The sequence below is a fragment of the Thamnophis sirtalis genome, unplaced genomic scaffold (genome assembly GCF_051295495.1).
Source record: "Thamnophis sirtalis isolate CommonGarterSnake01/CBP01778 unplaced genomic scaffold, rThaSir2_p1.2 scaffold_4, whole genome shotgun sequence".
Classification (NCBI taxonomy): domain Eukaryota; kingdom Metazoa; phylum Chordata; class Lepidosauria; order Squamata; family Natricidae; genus Thamnophis; species Thamnophis sirtalis.
The window spans coordinates 142,493,740-142,508,769 of NW_028261384.1; the positions used below are offsets into that span (position 1 = coordinate 142,493,740).

The following is a 15,030-nucleotide window of genomic DNA, read 5'->3' on the forward strand; positions in this document are numbered from 1 at the left end:
CAGCAGTGGTTAGGACAGTGTTTCTCAACCTTGGCAACTTGAAGATGTCCGGACTTCAACTCCCAGAATTCCCCAGCAGTGGTTAGGACAGTGTTTCTCAACCTTGGCAACTTGAAGATGTCCGGACTTCAACTCCCAGAATTCCCAGCAGTGGTTAGGACAGTGTTTCTCACCTTGGCAACTTGAAGATGTCCGGACTTCAACTCCCAGAATTCCCCAGCAGTGGTTAGGACAGTGTTTCTCAACCTTGGCAACTTGGAGATGTCCGGACTTCAACTCCCAGAATTCCCCAGCCAGCGAATGCTGGCTGGGGAATTCTGGGAGTTGAAGTCCGGACATCTTCAAGTTGACAAGGTTGAGAAACACTGGGCTAGAACAAGCTATTTTGGACTGTACCACCTTTCCTGGTGACCCCCCTCTGGATGGAACAACTCTCCCTTAAATAAATGTATGCCCTCGTCCTTTTCTGACCGCAGGGGCGAGGGACTACAACCCCCAGAAGGCCCGGCTGCCCTCGGGGAGCCCAAGTCTGAAGGCATTTCGGACGCTTCCTCTCGCCCTCTTCTCAGACACCCCTGGGGAATTGGTATGGCCCAACTCTTCATCCCTCTCTCTTCCCCCCCGCGGGATGCGCGGTCTGATCCTGCCCATCCGAGTTGGTACGTCCCGACTCGAGGATTATTTTCGGAGCGGGGGGGAAAGGAGGCACGGGACCGGCTTCGAACCACCCCGGACGGGTTTCCTCGCTTGCCCGCACCCTCTTCACAGTCTGGCAGCGTCCGCCTGCCTCCCCTTTGCCGCGCGACCTCCCCCCCTTCCGGAGCGATTTGGTTTCTCCCGCTCCCCCCCCCCCAGCGGGGAGCCCTTTTCGGCCGCGTCCGAGTCTGGGCGCGGCGGCAGAGAGAGAAGAGCGAGCCCGCATCACTGGGCCGGCGGGGGCGAGATCGCTCCGCGCGCTCCCGAGTCGAGTCCCGGCCGCCGCTGCCGCCGCGCGCTCTGAGCACAGCAGCCGCGGCCGAACCGCGATCCTTCCGCTCCTGGGAAGCAGCGGAAACGAGTCCCCCCGGCGCGCCCCCCCGGGCCCCCCTCGTGCGGCGGCGGCGGCGCTGCGGCAGCAGCAGGTAGGTTTGGGGGGGGGAGGGCTGGGGAAGGCCGGGCGGTTCCCCCCCTTTTTTCCACCTCCTGCTGCACTCCCCCCCTCTTTCCCCCTCCCCTCCTGCCTGCAGACCCCCGCCCAGGCGCCCCCGACCCCCCATGCAAGCCGGGAAGCCCCCCTAACCCGGGGTAGCCCTTCCCCCGCGCCGCCCCAGCCTCTGTCGGCCCCGGGAAGCGCCCGCCCCATTGCACAACCTCCGGCCGCTCCGACGCCCTTCGCCCCCGAGCAGGCAGGGAGGGGCCGCCCTGGCTCCCCGGGACCCCCTTCCTATACGCCCCCCTAGCCCACCACGACTCCTTCCCCCGCAGCAGTCCCCTCCGCGACCCCTCCCCACTGAAATCAGCCAGTCCCTTCCCTTTGGGCGGGGGGGGGGTCCCAAGGGTAAACCGGTGCCTTGGCTTGGACCCTCCCCTTCATTCCCTGCGGACCCCCCCCCACGCCCCGAAAGAAAGAAACTCCTGCATCTCCCCTCCCCCAAAAAGGTCCCTGGCACTTTTGGGGGGAGGGGGTCTTCTTGTGCTGGTTGGGAGGGGGGAGGCCGGGCTGAGCTCTTGGGCGTGGGTGGGGGAGAGCTGGGCTGGGCAGCTGGGCGCCCCCTCCCCAAAAGAGCAGCCCAGGCATCCATCTCTAGAGGCTTCCATTAGGACTTGAAATGAGACTCCCCCGGGGAGCCTTCGCGTCCCAGGGCTCAGAAGGCGTTTGTGTGTGTGTGTGTGTGTGAGAGAGAGAGAGAGAGAGAGAGAGAGAGGGGAGGGAGGGAGGGAGAGGGAGAGAGAGAGAGGAGAGAGAGAATTTTGCATCTTTGCATCTTGCAAGCAGCCAAGTTCTGGGCTTGGCCAAGGTGGGTGCAAAATGGGGAGGGGGCATCCTTGCACCTGGCATCTTGCAAAGGAAGAGACCCTCGGTGGCTGCCTCTTTGCAACGGCAGGTGGGTTGGGGGGGGGGCGGCTACCTGCTGTCCTGACCTTTGCAGAGTTAAGAACCCCCCACCCCCCACCCAAGAGCGCTGTGCGGAAGAGCCCCCTCCCCAGCCAGCCTTGCATCGGTTCACTTCCTCCTGAAAGCCAGCTAGGGTGGGAAACACAGCCAAGGGCCCCTCTAGCTGTGGGGAGGGGGCAAAGCAGAGACCCGCCAGAGGGTGTTTTGCCCAGCCTCAACCTTCAGTGGAGACCCCAGCTGGGAGCCCAGCAAGCCCCCCCCCCTGCAGGAAGTGGTGGTGGGCTTCAGCCTGGCGCTGTGCTGATGCCCACCGCCTGTTGAGCCCCAGAATGGGGGGGGGGTTTGGAGCTGATGGGCCACTGCAGAAGGGGAGGGGTCTCCTGGACTCTCTAGAAAAGACCCCCTGAGCTCGAAGGGTGGTGCCCTACTGTTTGGAGAAGGGCCCACCACCCCTGATTTGGGCCAGAGCTGAAAGAGGAAATGCCAGCCGGGAAATGCCGCCAATGGGCATTGGGAGCCCCTCCTCCTGGGCCGGGGTCCCCGATGGAGACTCCTGCGGCTTTGGTTTTCCGGTTGCCCCCCTCCTCCCCTCCCCCCGTGGCAGCTCTCCGCGGAACCCATTGCACTTTTACTTCCGGTGTGCAATTTTTTGCACCCACTTGTTCCTCCGAGGATGTTCCTATTTCTCAACCTCGGCTGTTTTCAGAGATGTGGACTTCAACTCCCAGAATTCCCCAGCCCTCTTAAAGGGGCCACGGTTGAGAAAAGCCTGGCCTAGATCCTCCGCTTACAACAGTTCATTTAGTGCAGTGTTTCTCAACCTTGGCTACTTGAAGATGTCTGGACTTCAACTCCCAGAATTCCCCCAGCCAGCGAAGGCCAGACATCTTCAAGTGGTCAAGGTTGTCAAACACTGATTTAGTGACTGCTCAAAGTTATGACGGCAAAAGGTGCTTAGGACTGTGTTTCACAGTTACTAATTCCCCGGGACCACGTGACCCAAATTCGGATGATGGGCAGCTGGTTCGTACTTACGACGGTTGCAATGTCCCGTGTGTGTGTGTGTGTGTGTTGTCATGTGATCCCCTTTTAGTGACCCCTCTGAGCCACGGGAAGCCAGATTCACTTAATGACCTTAACAGCTGCAGAGATTCGCTTAACCAGGGTGTCAAGAAAGGTGGTAGCATGGGGCAAAACTCACTTAACAACTGTTAATGTGGAGCTTAGTGGTGGTCGTAAGTCAGAGGCGCGAATGTGGTGTTCCGCTGTTGAGCCAGAAAGTTGGGTGGATACCGCAGCTTTTAGTTCTGGATTGTGGGGAGACCCTCTGGATGTAGTTGGGGTCCCAGATTTGGTGTCCCCCCCTCTGGTTTGGCTGGGAATTTGGGGTGTTGTGGTCCAGCGTGTGGGTGAGGCAGTGCAAATGAAGTATTTTATACTTTATAACAGTGTTTCTCAACCTTGGCAACTTGAAGATGCCTGGACTTCAAGTCCCAGAATTCCCCAGCCAGCATTCGCTGGCTGGGGAATTCTGGGACTTGAAGTCCAGGCATCTTCAAGTTGCCAAGATTGAGAAACACTGGATTATGCAGTTGTATTAACCTCTAAGCCACAAGCTCTCCTCCCTTATCAGCTGAGCCAGGGGAATGATTAAGTATTCGCTGGCTGGGGAATTCTGGGACTTGAAGTCCAGGCATCTTCAAGTTGCCAAGATTGAGAAACACTGGATTATGCAGTTGTATTAACCTCTAAGCCACAAGCTCTCCTCCCTTATCAGCTGAGCCAGGGGAATGATTAAGTATTCGCTGGCTGGGGAATTCTGGGACTTGAAGTCCAGGCATCTTCAAGTTGCCAAGATTGAGAAACACTGGATTATGCAGTTGTATTAACCTCTAAGCCACAAGCTCTCCTCCCTTATCAGCTGAGCCAGGGGAATGATTAAGCATTCGCTGGCTGGGGAATTCTGGGAGTTGAAGTCCAGACATCTTCAAGTTGCCAAGGTTGAGAAACACTGGATTAGGCAGTTGTATTAACCTCTAAGCCACAAGCTCTCCTCCCTTATCAGCTGAGCCAGGGGAATGATTAAGCATTCGCTGGCTGGGGAATTCTGGGACTTGAAGTCCAGGCATCTTCAAGTTGCCAAGATTGAGAAACACTGGATTATGCAGTTGTATTAACCTCTAAGCCACAAGCTCTCCTCCCTTATCAGCTGAGCCAGGGGAATGATTAAGCATTCGCTGGCTGGGGAATTCTGGGACTTGAAGTCCAGACATCTTCAAGTTGTCAAGGTTGAGAAACACTGTTTTATAAAGTGCCGCTTTGTAAAACCTTTAGTAAGGCCACACCTGGAAAACTGCGTCCAGTTTTGGTCCCCACGTTACGGAAAAAAAAAAAGAGACTTTGGAAAAAGTGCAGAGAAGGGCAACGGAGATGGTCAAAGGCCTGGAGAATAAAACATACGAAGAGCGGCTGCAGGAATTGCATTTGGCCAGAGAAAAGAAGGACATGGGGGGGACGGGGGACATGATATCAGCCTTCCAGTGTTTGCTGTCCCCAAAGAAGAGAGGGTCAAATTATTCTCCAAAGCACCAGGAAAGAACAGATGGAAACTTAAGAAGAGAAGCAAGCTGGAATTAAGGAGAAATCTCCTGACAGTGAGGATTTGGATGAGGGGATAAATGGGGAACTCATCAAATTTGCAGATGACACTAAGCTGGCAGGAATAGCCAACACTCCAGAAGACTTAAGGCTCAAGATACAGAAGGATCTGGACAAACTTGAATATTGGACACTATCTAATAAAATAAAATTCAAGGGTGAAAAGAGTCAGGTTCTACATTTAGGCAAGGAAAACGAAATGCACAGGTACAGGATAGGTGGTACCTTGCTCAACAGTAGCAACTCTGAGAGGGATCTTGGAGTCCTAGTGGAGAACCATTTAAATAGGAGCCAGATGTGGGCAGCAGCTGCCAAAAAAGCCAACACAGTTCTAGGCTGCATCAACAGAAGGAATAGAATCAAGATCACGTGAAGGGTTAATGCCACTTTATAAGGCCTTGGAAAGGCCACACTTGGAATATTTGCATCCAGTTTTGGTCGCCACGATGTAGAAAAGATGTGGAGACCTTAGAAAGAGTGCAGAGAAGAGCAACCAAGAGGACTAGGGGATTGGAGGCTAAAACATAGGAAGAACGGTTGCAGGAACTGGGGATGTCTAGTTTAATAGAAAGAAGGACCAGGGGAGACATGATAGCAGTCTTCCAATATCTCAGGGGATGCCACAAAGAAGATTTGGGGGTCAAGCTATTCTCCAAGGCACCTGAGTGTAGAACAAGAAGCAATGGGTGGAAACTAACCAAGGAGAGAAGCAACTTAGAACTAAGGAGGAATTTCCTGACAGTGAGAACAATTAACCAGTGGAACAGAAGTTGCCTCCAGAGGTTGTGAATGCCCCAACACTGGAAGTCTTTAAGAAGATGTTGGATAACCATTTGTCTGAAACGGTATAGGGTCTCCTGCCTAGGCAGGGGGTTGGACTAGAAGACCTCCAAGGTCCCTTCCAACTCTGCTATTGTATTCTATTGTATTGAGGACAATTAACCAGTGGAACAGCCTGCCACTAGAAGTTGTGGGTGCTGGAGGTTTCCAGTGGACGGCCGCTTGTCTGAAATGGCGCAGGGTCTCCTCCTTCAGCAGGGGGCTGGACTAGAAGACCTCCGGGGTCCCTTCCAGCTCTATTCCATTCTAAATAAATGCTTTCCCTGCCTGTGAGCCGAGCACAGATTTGCAGCCCGGGGATGGGGGTGTGTGTGGAGTGCTGAGGCCACCTTCCCGCTGGGCTCCCATCTGCCGAGTCTCTTGCCAGCCGTGGGGGTGCCCCCCCCCCCTCGCGGCACCCTAGGAAGGCTCCCAAATCCCCCACGGCGGAGGATCAGACCGGCCTGTGGAGGAGCAGGGAGCGCCTGTGATCTGGGCTGAATCGGAGGAGGGGGGGGTGGCACTGTGATCCTGCTGTCTCCTTCGCTGTAGCCTCCTCTCCGGGCACCTCAAATGCCCTCCATTTCTAATGGGGGGGGGTTTGGCGCCTGGCATCGTGTAAAAGTGCCAGGATTCCTGGAGGTGGTAAAGAATTCCTGTTTTGGAAGGCGGCACCTGGCACCATCCTTGCCATGCTCCGGCTCTGCCACCTCTGGGCCTCCTGCCGCCCCCTGTCCCGGGGGGGCTTCCCCTCTTCCCCCTTGTTTTGGGGTCTCCCCTGTGAATTGGGAGCCAGGACATCCCCCCCCTCCAGGCATTTTCTGGCCACTCGAAGGCTGTGCAACATGGGGGGAGGGGGAAGGCGGCTCTTTCCTTGCCCCCCCCAGGAAGGAGCGCCCCCCCCCCCCGCTGGAGGAAGCCGCCCTTGGCCGCCTTCCCTTCCCACTTCCTCCCTCCCAACAGGCCGGATCCATCGCCCGTTGCCCAGGCAACCGCCTCCCATAGCATGGAGCAGTGTGTGTGTGTGTGTGTGTGAGAGAGAGAGAGAGAATGGCCGGTCGCCGTAGCAACCCTGTCTTTTGGGCTCCTCTGGGGTGGCCAGAGAGAGGGGGGTCCGTAGGGGGCGACCCCACCTTTATTTGCAAAAGGCTCTGCCAGGAAGTGAAAATCCAGCTGCTCTGAGTTCCCCCCCCCCCCCACTACGCCCCGGCCTTGTTTCCATTCAGAAGCGGTCGTGGGAGCTGCGGAGGGGGGGGGGGTTCCTATGCCAGAGGGAGGGGGGGCTCAGATAGCAATAGCCACAGCAGTTAGACTTAGATTCTGCTTATATTCCCCCCCCACCCCCCAACAATCTGGGTCCTCCTTTTACCCACCTCGGAAGGACGGAAGTCCTTGAGCCTTTCAGGATCGAACTCCTGGCTGTGGGCAGAATTAGCCTGCAATACTGTATTCTAACCACTGTGCCACTAGACCTTCCTTCCTTCATCTGCCTTCCTTCCTTCCTTCCTTCCTTCATCTGCCTTCCTTCCTTCCTTCCTTCATCTGCCTTCCTTCCTTCCTTCCTTCATCTGCCTTCCTTCCTTCCTTCCTTCCTTCCTTCCTTCCTTCATCTGCCTTCCTTCCTTCCTTCCTTCCTTCATCTGCCTTCCTTCCTTCCTTCCTTCCTTCCTTCCTTCCTTCCTTCCTTCCTTCCTTCCTTCCTTCCTTTTTTCCTTCCTTCCTTCATCTACCTTCCTTCCTTCCTTCCTCCCTCCCTTCCTTCCTTTCTTCCTTCATCTGCCTTCCTTCCTTCCTTCCTTTCTTCATCTTCCGTTCCCAAGGAAAAGCACTTAGACTTATATTCTGTTTCGCAGGGCTTTTACTGCCCTCTCTAAGCGGTTTACAGAGTCATCCTCTTGCCCTCCCCCACCCCCAACAAATTGGGGGGGTCTTCATTTTACCGACCTCAGAAGGACGGAAAGTTGAGTCAACTTTCAGCCGCTCAGGATCGAACTGCTGGCAGCCGGTAGAGTCCGCTTGCATGCTGCGTTCTGACCACTGCACCACCGTGGCGGTCACGTTCAGTCGTGGGTTGGGATCCGTTTCTGCAGCGGATTTGGGCGAAGAGCATTGAGGGGCCCCGTTAAAGCGGGACCCTTTCCGTGTGTGTGTGTGTGTGTGTGTGTGTGTGTGTCTCCCTCCTTTGCATCTGTGGGGATTTGGGGGTTGCAGACCGTGAGCCTCTTCCTTTCTCCTCTCAGCAGCACCTCCTAGATCGGCCTGCCTCCCCCCGTGGCTTTGGAATTTGGGGGGGGGCTTGGGTTGCAAGGGGTGTGTGCGTCAACGATCCCTCAAATCCCCCTTTTGGGGGTCCCTGGAGTGGGCTCAGGCCCGGGACGGTGAGCTCCCTGCAGAGGCAAGAGGGCAGAAATCCGAAATCCGCTCCCTTCAGAGGCGGCCACTTCTGGGTCTGGTTCTGGAGGGTCAGTGGCTCCCTTGGCCCCTGATGGGGAGCCGGGGGTCCGGCTGGACCGGGGAGAAACGGAGGGGAGGCGTAAGGGGAGAATTGTGGCCGCATCCATCTTTTTGGCGTCTTCCTCTTTCCGACTGGAAAGTGGAAAAATATTTCTAATCCAGCATGCGATTGTTGCCGGATGAAAGGGAGAATTACAGCTGTATTTTTAAATCCCGGGCTGTCCTCGACTTATGACCACAACTGGGCCTCAGATTTCAGTCACTAAGCAAAACAGTTGTTCTGAGTTTTGCTCCATTTTGTGCCCTTTCTTAAAAATCGCTGCAGCTGTTTAGTAACACGGTCGTTAAGTGAATCATTGACTCTACAGGTGGTCCTTGACTTACGACCACAATTGAGCCCAACACTTCTGATGTTAAGCGAGACATTTGTGAAGCAAGTTTTGCCCCCATTTTACGACCTTTTCATGCCTTGGTCCTTAAGTGAATCACTGCCGTTGTTAAGCGAGTAACTGGTCGTCAAGTGAGGTCGCAAAAGGGGATGGTGCGACCTTGGGGCACAGCGACCGTCATAAAGCAAGCATCTGAAGTTTGATGCTGCAAAGGTGGTAACTGTGGAAAACGTCATAAGTTGCTTTTTTCCAGTGCCGTCGTAACTTTGAACGGTCACTAAACTGTTGTTAAGTCAAGGAATACTGATTGTGACAGCTGCCATTCAACTGGAATGGCATCATTTAATGACCCCACCATCCCTCACATCAGGGTGGAGTCTGGGCAACTGAATGGGGCTGAGTGTTGAGTGGCCGGATGCCGTTCCCTGTTGCCAATGCGGAGTTTCGTTCAGCAGATAGATTCTCATTGAGCCCATATCTGCCTCTACCTGGGATCGAACACACAGCCGCCTGACTGAGAGGCAAGAGCTCCACCTCTAGGCCACCACTCCACTCTGGTGAAAAAGTGAGATCTTCCTTAAAGCCGCCGGAATAATTTCCGATTGCCTCCAATCTCTCTCTCTCCCCTCCTCCCCAGGCAGAATTGTGGCTAAGTGAAAGGGGCTGCTGGCCAAGCCCCTGCCCCCACCCCAAACCCCCTCAGCCACCATGAGTGAACTAGAGCAGTTGAGGCAGGAAGCGGAGCAGCTGCGGAACCAGATCAGGGTGAGTTACTCGGAGGGGTGGGGCTGCCACAAGATTCTAGTCCTCAGTGAGGTGGCAAATGCCTCTTGAGAAACCAGGCCTTCATGGCACCATCTTTGGTTTGGCGGGTGAGGGGGGGGGGCGTGCTGGAGGATACAATGCTCTCCGGGGAGGGGAATGAAGGGGGCGGTTGGGTTTTGGGGGGGGGGAGTGGGCATCTGAGCCGGTCGTTAAGTGAGCCGCTCCTTCCTCCTCTATCCCGCAGGACGCCAGGAAAGCATGTGGCGATTCCACGCTGACCCAGGTAAGGCAGGCGGACTCCGGGATGGGAGGGGAGGCGGAGTGGCTTCTGGGACCTCACTCGGCCCCCTCCTCCCACCCGTGACCCTTCTCTTCCTTCCCCCCCCCCAAGATCACCGCTGGCCTCGATCCGGTGGGCCGGATCCAGATGCGAACGAGGCGGACGCTGCGGGGTCACCTGGCCAAGATCTATGCCATGCACTGGGGGACAGACTCCAGGTGAGCGCACCCCCCATCCTCCCCCCGAATGAAGAGCGGGTGGGGGAGTTGGAAACGTCCTCTAGGGCGGGGGATCCCCATCCTTTCCCCCCCCCCACCAAAACGATCAAGGCCCTGAGCCCCCTTTCCCTCTCTCGCCCCCGCAGGCTTTTGGTTAGCGCCTCTCAAGACGGGAAGCTGATCATCTGGGACAGCTACACCACCAACAAGGTAAGCGGGAAGGCGGCATTTGGGCCCCCGAGGAAGGCCTCCCCGGGCCTGCCCCCCCTCCCCCGCTCAGCGCCCCTCTCCTTCCAGGTTCACGCCATTCCTCTGAGGTCGTCCTGGGTGATGACCTGTGCCTACGCTCCCTCCGGGAATTACGTGGCCTGCGGCGGGCTGGACAACATTTGCTCCATCTACAGCCTCAAAACCCGCGAAGGGAACGTCCGCGTCAGCCGGGAGCTGCCGGGACACACGGGTGAGGACTTGCGCTTCTCCCCCCGGGGAGGGGTCAGGACTCCTCCGCGCCCCCTCACTCCTCCGAACCCTCCTCTCCTCCACCAGGGTACCTCTCCTGCTGCCGGTTCCTGACCGATAACCAGATCATCACCAGTTCGGGAGACACAACCTGGTGAGTGGGTGGACTTCGAGCCAAATAGATGCCAAGCCCTCCCCCCCTCAAAAAAGGGGAGGGGTTTTGTGATATATCCCTCACTCACTTGTTGAGACAGATGTTTTGAGCCGAGAGCCAGCTAGAAGTGGACAGCACTAGCAATCACACTTAAGACGTATATTCCGCTTCGCAGGGCTTTTACTGCCCTCTCTAAGCGGTTCACAGAGTCCGCCTTTTGCCCCCCAACAATCTGGGTCCTCCTCTTACCCACCTCAGAAGGAGGGAAGGCTGAATCAACCTTGAACCGGTCAGGATCAAACTCCTGGCAGTTGGCAGAGTCAGCCTGCGGTCCTGCATTCTAACCACTGTGCCACCGTGGCTCATAATGGCCCTCGACTTACAACTTTCATTTCATGGCTGCTCAAAGTTACGACAACACTGGGAAAAAGTGACTTATGACCATTTCCCACATTCCCCATTTGTCACGTGATCAAAAGTTGGATGCTTGCTTGCCAACTGGCTGACATGACGGTCACGGATGTCCTGGAAGTCGCACGATTCCCCTTCTGCGACTTTCCGATAAGTCAGTGGGGGAAGCCGGCTTCGCTTAAAAAAATCGGGCTGCTGACATAACAACTGCAGTGATTCACTTAACATCCACGGGAAGGAAGCTCGTAAAATGGGACTAGACTTAACTCTGCCTTCGCAACAGAAATTTTGAGCTCCTTCTCTGGTCTGTGGAATGGCCCTGGGCCCTACAAACAAGCGAAACAGACAGCACACGAAACCAACAACACCCCCCCCCCCCCAGTCCATGGAGAAATCCTCTCCACGGAACCAGACCCTTAGTGCCAAAGAGGTTGGGGGCAGGGGTGAAATGCTACTGGTTTGGGCCGGTTCAGCCAAACCAGTAGTAAAAAATACTTTAAAAAGTAAAAAAAAAAAAAAAAAAAAGAGTGAGTGAGTGGTCGGATCTGGAGTCCTGAAGCTCGGTGGGGTGCCTGCCTGACTGCCTCCCCTTCCTCCTTGCCAGCGCCTTGTGGGACATCGAGACGGGCCAGCAAACCACCACCTTCACAGGCCACAGTGGGGACGTGATGTCCCTCTCGCTCTCCCCCGACATGCGCTGCTTTGTCTCGGGCGCGTGCGATGCTTCCGTCAAGCTGTGGGACATCCGAGACAGCATGTGCCGGCAGACGTTCACGGGACACGAATCCGACATCAACGCTGTCTGTGTGAGTGCAGAGCCTGCCTTGGGGAGGGGAGTGGTCAGCCCTCATGCTGACATTCGTGGGGGTAGCGGCTTTTCCATGGCGGCGCTACCTCCTGACCTCAGAGGTCCAACTTAGTAAAGATAACCCCCTCCAACAACTGGGCTAGCAAAGCCTTCATGAGTGGCAGATAAGCTCCACAGACACGACATTGATACCACGAAAGTCCGCACATAGGCGGAAACCGCCATCTTTTCCCTGAATAATATAGGAGCGGCAATGGGGTGGGGTGGGGTGTTTGTAGGCGGCCAGACTCGAAAGACCCTGTTTGAGATACTCTCCAGCCCCTGTCTCGTTAGGCCAGAATTTCTCTTGTTACACACAACCAACGAACAACCAGACCAAAAAATGTAGAGTTCAAAGTAGCTACTTTATTGTTCTGTGCTTGTAGTACAGTGTTGTAATATAGTTCCTTGTGTAGGTGTGTGTTCCTTGTGTAGACTGCAGTTTGGAACTTCGTGGCATTCAAAAGGGGCGGGGGGTCCAGACTTCATCCTCACATGTTAACATAACGAGTCCCTTGCTAATTCCCCACTTGACCTCGACTGGGACGGTTGCTCCGCAGCAGCCATTTTAAAGCGGGCGAACTTCAAACTCCCAGAATCCCCTCGCTGCCTCTGCTTAGCTGCCTCCCCTCTTCCTTTCTCACCCAGTTCTTCCCCAATGGGAATGCCTTCACCACGGGTTCCGATGATGCCACCTGTCGCCTCTTCGACCTGCGTGCCGACCAGGAGCTGATGCTGTACTCGCACGACAACATCATTTGTGGCATCACCTCGGTTGCCTTCTCCCGCAGCGGACGCCTCCTGCTGGCCGGCTACGATGACTTCAACTGCAACATCTGGGACTCCATGAAGGGCGACCGGGCAGGTGGGTGGCCAGCAGGAGCTCCTCTTCCCTCCGTCTGATGCCTCTGCCCACTCCTGTGCCCCTGACTTCGCTGCTGTGTTAAAAGCTCAGAGCAGCCCTTTTTAAGTCAGCAGAGTTAAGGGAATGAAATTCTCCTCCCAGCCTCAAGCATCTGCTTGAGATCCTGCGAAAATCTAGGGACTCCTGGTTTTCAGAAACCAGATCAGACCGTAGTCTGCTTGGTTTGAGTTCTGCGGCCTCGGTTGTTTGAGTAGCTTATTGTTCCTCCCCAGAGAAGTTTTTTTTTGCAAGAGGCAACTGGACTTTCTTGCTTTTCTGTGAAGACTTTCATCCAAGAAGCTTCTTCAAATTTGATCCTTCCATTCCGCACCATCCCAGTCAGAGCCGAAGAAGCTTCTTGGGATGAGAAGTGAAACGTTTTCAAAGAAAAACGAGGAAGTCCAGAGTTGTCGTTTGGGGGAGGAAAAAAAGAGAACCGTGACCTGGATGATGGAGAAGCTCCCTAGATGTCTTTATGGTTATTGGAGGGGTCCTTGGTGCCCTCGGAGCTTGGGGGGTTTCCTCGCAGACGTTTCGAGACCCAACTAGGTAGCTTCTTCAGTGCTAGAAGGGAGTAAGGGGTTGGGAGGAGGAGGAGGAGGAAGAAAAAGGCTGTGGGGTCTCTGAGCTTGGTTGCTTTCTTGCAGGGGGTTCATGACCCCAACTAGGTAACATCCCCAGTGCCGATTCCTCCTGTTGCCTGTAGACGGGATCTTGCCAGACTAAAGCCAACTCCCTGCATAACTATATAGAGAGACTCCTGTGAGCTGCCGGGGAGGGGCCGCCTTGGCCTTCTTCCTGCCTCCCAGACGCTCCGATCCCAGGAGGGAAAGTAGCCCCTCCCTCCTGGGAATCCAGGCTGCCATCCACCGCAGGCCAACCTGTTAGTCCCCAAAAGAGGGGTAAACTCTGTCCAGCTTCCCACCCACCTGTACCCTAAACCATGGCTATGGCCGGTCTTTGCTGCCTCCGCCTCTTTGCCATAACCATATTGGTTGATCTGTGCCCTTTTGTCAATACCCGTACCCCCGTACCCCAGGCCAGCATTCGGGAAGATAAACCCCATTTTTGTGCTGGGGAGGGGTCAGGCTGGGCCCATCGGAGGAGCAGGAGACCTCTCAGGGTTGGGTTGCAAGCGTTCAGGGGCTGGGCAACGGGAATGCCGTTGGTGCCGGCTAGGAAGGTCCAGGTGGTGAATAGGATGGAGGTGTGGAGGGGCTCCTCTCCCTCCGGACTGACCGGCAGGAAAAGGCATTTGAGGGGTCCCGTGGTCTCTGCTGCCACTTCGTCGAGCTTCCTTGCTAGGAATTCTCTCTCGTTACAGGGGTCCTCGCTGGCCACGACAACCGGGTCAGCTGCCTCGGAGTGACAGACGACGGTATGGCCGTAGCTACCGGCTCCTGGGACAGCTTCTTGAAAGTCTGGAACTGAACCCTGCCTTGGGGTGGATGGGGGTGGGGCTGGTGGGAGAAAAGCTGGAGGCCCTTGGTGCCCCCCCCCCTCCGGTCTCTGCCCCCTCTGCTGTGGCCTTGAGCCTCTGCCCCTCAGCCGGCGGCCCTCCCAGTCCTTCCTCCCCCATCCTGTTTCTTTCTCTGCCCCACTTTAACCTCATTCTAAGCCTGATTTCCACCTGCAACGTTGAGGGGGGAAGGATGCCAGCGATGCTGCCAAGGGGGAGCAGGGGGTGCCAGCCTCACAAATAAAAAGGTTTTGAGGGGTTACAATGCAGCACTGTGTGATTTTGTTGAGGGGGGGGCTGCGAGGTGGTGGTGGTGAAGCTTCGGTGTCCGTCCCCCCCCAGCATAGCCTAGGGCAGGGGTGTCCAAAGGTGGCCACTTTTAAGACTTGTGGACTTCAATTCCCAGAATTCCCTGGGACGAATGCGTTCCTTTTGATAGGGATCACCCATTGTGGCCTATTTACTCTCTCGTTATCCCTTCCTCTCCGATCTCCTCGTTCTGGGAGGCAAATGTAGGTCCAGAACGCAGAATGGACCAGACTGTATCGGGTTCTGTGTAGAGGAGGGCTGTTGCTGCAGGTTTCCTTGGGGTTAGGGGAGGTCATTGGTGCCCTCCCCCTCCAAGGGGGATGTGCTCGAGCTGCGAAATAGGAGTGTCCCAATTCGGCAGTTCAGCCTTGAGCTAGATACTTCCTACAATTACATGACGGCTTTTGGGGAACCCTGACTTAAACTGGAGCCGGGAAAGTGATTGGGCCCCAACACTCCTGGGAAGGGGGGGGGCGGTTCAGAGAACCCCCATTTCTTCATTCTTTGCTGTCTGTCCCTGGATTGATTTTCCCTCCCGCTAAAGTGGCCAGAAGAGAGAGGTAGGGCGAAGGGTTAGCCCCAGTCTTGGGGGGGGGGATTTTGATAGGCTGCAGCTGCTGACCCCGTTCCCCAACCTTTTGCAACAAGGGGCTGTGCTCCAACGGCTCCTGAGCTGCCCTCCTTGGTTTGGCCCAATGAGATGGTCAGGAAAAGGCTGCCCACTCTACTGACCACAACTCACGCTAAGTGAGACATTCCTTAACTGAATTTGCCCCATTTGACAACTTTTCTTGCCCCATTTAAAGTGA

At 55.8% G+C, this 15,030-nt stretch overlaps 1 protein-coding gene across 1 annotated transcript; it reads left to right on the forward strand.

The window, feature by feature from the left end:
• Positions 1-922: 922 nt before the first annotated feature.
• Positions 923-14,025, forward strand: GNB2 (G protein subunit beta 2). The gene is made up of 10 exons (XM_087714321.1): positions 923-1,121; positions 9,053-9,180; positions 9,425-9,463; positions 9,572-9,678; positions 9,825-9,888; positions 9,976-10,138; positions 10,225-10,291; positions 11,307-11,508; positions 12,198-12,414; positions 13,778-14,025. Exons 2-10 carry the CDS (start codon positions 9,124-9,126, stop codon positions 13,882-13,884), a joined length of 1,023 nt encoding a protein of 340 aa, XP_087570447.1. The 5' UTR covers positions 923-1,121; positions 9,053-9,123; the 3' UTR covers positions 13,885-14,025.
• The last annotated feature ends 1,005 nt before the right edge of the window (positions 14,026-15,030 follow it).

Excerpts from the sequence above, each read along its gene's own strand:
- GNB2 (XM_087714321.1), top strand. The coding sequence starts at position 9,124 with ATGAGTGAACTAGAGCAGTTGAGGCAGGAAGCGGAGCAGCTGCGGAAC. Across the intron at positions 11,509-12,197 it reads CCGACATCAACGCTGTCTGT|TTCTTCCCCAATGGGAATGC; the intron begins GTGAGTGCAGAG and ends TTTCTCACCCAG. Across the intron at positions 12,415-13,777 it reads CATGAAGGGCGACCGGGCAG|GGGTCCTCGCTGGCCACGAC; the intron begins GTGGGTGGCCAG and ends CTCTCGTTACAG.